Source organism: Phaseolus vulgaris, chromosome 5 (assembly GCF_051622355.1).
Source record: "Phaseolus vulgaris cultivar YP4 chromosome 5, ASM5162235v1, whole genome shotgun sequence".
NCBI classification, from domain to species: Eukaryota; Viridiplantae; Streptophyta; class Magnoliopsida; order Fabales; family Fabaceae; genus Phaseolus; species Phaseolus vulgaris.
This window is the reverse complement of record NC_143502.1, coordinates 37,776,036-37,780,170: the sequence shown is the minus strand read 5'-3', so window position 1 is coordinate 37,780,170 and position 4,135 is coordinate 37,776,036. Positions and strand designations below refer to the sequence as shown.

The 4,135-nt window shown below is 30.3% G+C and overlaps 1 protein-coding gene across 2 annotated transcripts; it reads left to right on the top strand.

Annotated features, from left to right (window-relative positions):
* The first annotated feature begins 1,211 nt into the window (after positions 1-1,211).
* On the top strand, positions 1,212-3,762 carry DPBF2 (Basic-leucine zipper (bZIP) transcription factor family protein). Of its 2 annotated transcripts, none has more exons than XM_068644228.2 (5): positions 1,212-1,479; positions 1,884-2,674; positions 2,907-2,978; positions 3,082-3,111; positions 3,369-3,762. In XM_068644228.2, exons 2-5 carry the CDS (start codon positions 1,901-1,903, stop codon positions 3,453-3,455), a joined length of 963 nt encoding a protein of 320 aa, XP_068500329.2. In that variant the 5' UTR covers positions 1,212-1,479; positions 1,884-1,900; the 3' UTR covers positions 3,456-3,762. The 2 variants fall into 2 exon arrangements, with proteins under 2 accessions (XP_068500329.2, XP_068500330.2); XM_068644229.2 differs by having other exon boundaries at positions 1,230-1,479; positions 1,920-2,674.
* Positions 3,763-4,135: the final 373 nt, after the last annotated feature.

The window sequence follows — 4,135 nt, the reverse complement described above, 5'->3', positions numbered from 1 at the left end:
GTTTTTAATCTTTTTTATCAAATATTTTAATTCTCTGGAGTATTTAAGCTAAAAATGTAAATAAAATTTGATAAAAAACTTGTAGTTTTTTGTGAATTGATAATTTATAATTAAATAATAAGTAGGGAAAAGAGATCTTAGGTATCTTATGTCTGTTAGAAGAGGGAAAAAAAACACAAGGCTCAAAAAATCTTAGCTGTCTTATGTTTGTGTTAGAAGAGGTAAAAAACAAAATATTTTCAAAAATCCATAACGAATATGCCTTTTTATTTTCTTTCCTTGTTTTAAAAAAATGCTTTGGTTTTCATGGTTTTCCCCCTCTTTTTCCATTTTTATCATTATTTATATAGTAATCATTTTAATAATCTAAAGATGTCAAATAAGTAAATTTAATAACAAAAAATTGAAACAACATTAAGCATATAATTTTATTTTTAAATTATCAAAGCAACATTATAAGAAACATTATTTTTAAATACTTTCTAATTTGTAAGATACAATTTAATATATATATATATATATATATATATATAAACTGTTTCTAATTAATGGTCACAGTTATGATAATTTTAATAATTTGGTAATTATTATAATACTATAATTGTTGTAATAAAAAGTAGTTATTTTCAAAGATCAATTCTTACCACAACTTACAGCAACACTCTCCATCAAATTTACAATGACTTTTGTACAAAAGAAATATTACTATCCTTCTAAAATAAAAAAGAATTATTTTATTATTATTAATATTACATAGAAATAATTAGTTCTTATGAATGAACAAAAGGTTAAGTGATAATTTTAAATAACACCCACTAGTATTGTAATTTGTAACACAATGACTCTTAGAAAGAAAAAAAAAACCTCTAAAATAAATTTTACCTATCAATCTTAAAATGAATATTAGAATTAAAATTTAAAAAAAAACTCCAGAAATTGAAAGTAAAAACTTCAAAACCAAATTGTAAGAAAAGGAAAAAAAATCCGTTGCTGGTTTTAATTTACCTTTCTCTGCACCAATTGAAAAAAGTGAAAGCTCATTAAATATTTTTCTCTCTTGTAAAAAGAATAGTTTTTGTTGATGATTTATTTTTGATTGAAGAATATTTTTTAAATAACATTCCTTGATTAAATAATAGTATTATCTTTTATGCACCGAACAAGAAACAGGACAAGAGACATTGAAGAGGTAGATGCTTTAAAATGAAAATAAATGAAAAACAGAACTTGTGGTAAGGTGAAAACGGTTGATAGCTCAGAACGTGGCAATGATAAAGTAATGCCAGAAACTGAGTGAAACAAATGTTGTTTCAAAATTATACCAATGGCAGTTAAAGCCTTGTCTCTATGTAGTGTACTCTTCTCTTTAATCTCTCCCTTTCTTTCACTTTGTTCTTCCTCCTTCTTTATTCCTCTCCCTATATTTACTTCCACATCTTTCTCTTCAGAACTCACTCTCTTCCTTCTGTTTCTACACAGGTACCCTTCTCTTGCTTTAATTTTCTTTTCCCCTTCCAACTGCATTATATGATTTTGCTTCTGTTCTTCCCCTAATCTGCTTCTATCATATGGATCATACTCAGATGCATGATTGCATGTTGCATGCAACTGGTACACTCCCAGTAGAGCATCAATTTGCATAATCTGAGTTTTCTGATGAATAAATGACATTTTTCTTTGTCTGTCTTTTGGGGATCTTGGGGTTAGTTAAAAATTCATACGGATGTGCTTTATACAAGTTAGCTACTGATGCATGTCAATTTTGTAAGAGTTTAAATCTGGTGAAGCATCGGTAACAGCTAATTTTTAATGCATTTAAAGTTTTCTGTCTTTTTTTGGCCTTAAATAGTGGTGATTTCTGAGGCAATAACTGTTTCTTATAGCCCTTTCATCTGCACTCATGAATTTCCAACAATCAGAGCAAGAGGTGCCATTGCAAGACACAGAAGCTGCATTTTCTCAACTGAACCAACAAAATTCAGTACTCTCACTCACCCTTGAGGAGGTGAGCGGCAAGAACGGAAAGAGCTTAGGATCAATGAGCATGGATGAATTCATAGCCAGCATTTGGAACGCAGAAGAAATCCCACCACTGCCCGTCTATGAGGAAGCTGCAAAGAACAAAAGCGTTGCACCAGAACCCACCATTCCCCAGCCAGGCTCATTCTCTGTCCCTCCCCCAATTTGCAAGAAAACTGTTGATGAAGTTTGGTCTCAGATCCAAAAAAGCCAACCAAAGCAGCACAATGAGGGTGACAAGAATGAAACACTCGAAAAGCAACCCACATTTGGAGAAATAACTCTGGAGGAATTCCTAGTAAAAGCTGGGGTTGTACGAGAATCAACACTATTCACTACTATATTGCCTCAGAATAATTTTGGTAACATTCCAAGCAATGTACCATTTAATACAAGCTATATATTAATAGGAACTACTGGATCTAATGTTCCTAGTAATAGATTTGAACCACATCCAATGCTGCCACAGAATAACACCTTAGTTTTAAGGAATCTCCCCACTGCACCTGCTACTCATTCTCAAAACTTGGGAGAATCAAGTGGGAAGGGCAAAAAAAGGATCATTAGTGGTCCTCCTGAAGAGGTAATAGAGAGGAGGCAGCGCAGAATGCTGAAGAATCGAGAATCAGCAGCACGATCTCGAGCAAGAAGACAGGTTTTTTAGTCATCATAAGCTACTCTTTCTTATACATCAGATTCATATGTTTGCTACTTATTAATTAATCACCTAGTATATATGGTACCTCTAATATTCCATCTAATCAATTTTTTGTTCATTTTTACCATATCTTTTTAGATATGATTCACTAGTCACCATGCAAAATTTCTTGGGATGTTTTGGCTTGCATTCAAGGTCCTTTCCCTTATGTTAAAATCTTCTGATGCAGGCTTATACTGTGGAGCTTGAAGCAGAGCTGAATCATCTGAAAGATGAAAATGAAAAGCTCAAAACAGTTCTGGTACACAATATTGAAATTGAGGGTTCTTATTTATTTTCTTTCTTAATTATTCATGTTTTTTTGGTGTCTTAACATATTTTATATTCATTTACATCTGCAATAGGCTGCTGATGAACTCAAGAGGAAAGAAGCTGTAAGTGATTATGTTTCAAATATAATTAGTGTTATATATTCAAATTAATGCTCTTAAAAACTTTTACACTGGCAATCATTCTAAAATCATTATTAATATGATATGATTTTTGAGATAATTATTGTAAATTTGGAAAAGTTGCAGTATCTGATAACCTTGTGAGTGAATGACAGTTTTTGAGTGTAGTTTATTTTCTCAATGCATATTGCAGGTTTAGTGAATTATAATATCTGTATAATTATAATATATTGATGCAGATATCTCAGAGAAAGCCCTCAACAATGGCTGAAAAGAGGACAGAGAAGCTGAAGAAATTGAAGAGGGCTCAAAGCGCAACCTGGTGAACAAGAATCAATGGCAGACATCAGAAGATTAGCAAGCACATGTGAAAGAAAGGAATAAAGTGAATGTATGATGGAAGATGCACCTGAACCCGTTTATCAAGATCTAAAATGCTAGTATATTTTGAAATATGGACAATGGAAGAAAAAAAATAAGTTATTTATCATTATTATTAGTATTGTATTTGTTATTTTGAGACTTGCACCTTTTATTTCAATTTTAATTTCCCTGGTTTGTAATAAGGATCCTTATGAGTACTTTGTGTTAAGTGTGATGTATTTCTGCATAAATTTGATTACTATTTTGATATGTTAAGTGTGATGAATTTCTGCATAAATTTGATTAGCATTTTGATATTTGATGTTTACAAGGTCACGAATCTATATAATCTAGGGTGTGTGATAGTCTAAAGTTTTTAACAAATCTACACAACTGTACATTAATTTTTCTATATTATTTCCAGAATTGTTTCTTTTTTGGATATGAAAAAATGTCATGGGTAATTAAAAAAAAATACTACTTGGTTATTAGTCTTTTATTACTAATATGTTTTATTCACAAATTCATATTTAAATATTTTTCATGAGATACTATAGATATGATAATATACTTATATATTCATTTAATTTTTTAACAAGAAAGGTGAACAAAATCTCAAATTTTCAAAAAATAAAATTATCAT

Coding starts and splice junctions, on each gene's coding strand:
- DPBF2 (XM_068644228.2), top strand. CDS start 1,901: ATGAATTTCCAACAATCAGAGCAAGAGGTGCCATTGCAAGACACAGAA. Junction 2,979..3,081: donor AAAAGCTCAAAACAGTTCTG/GTACACAATATT, acceptor CATCTGCAATAG/GCTGCTGATGAACTCAAGAG. Junction 3,112..3,368: donor AACTCAAGAGGAAAGAAGCT/GTAAGTGATTAT, acceptor ATATTGATGCAG/ATATCTCAGAGAAAGCCCTC.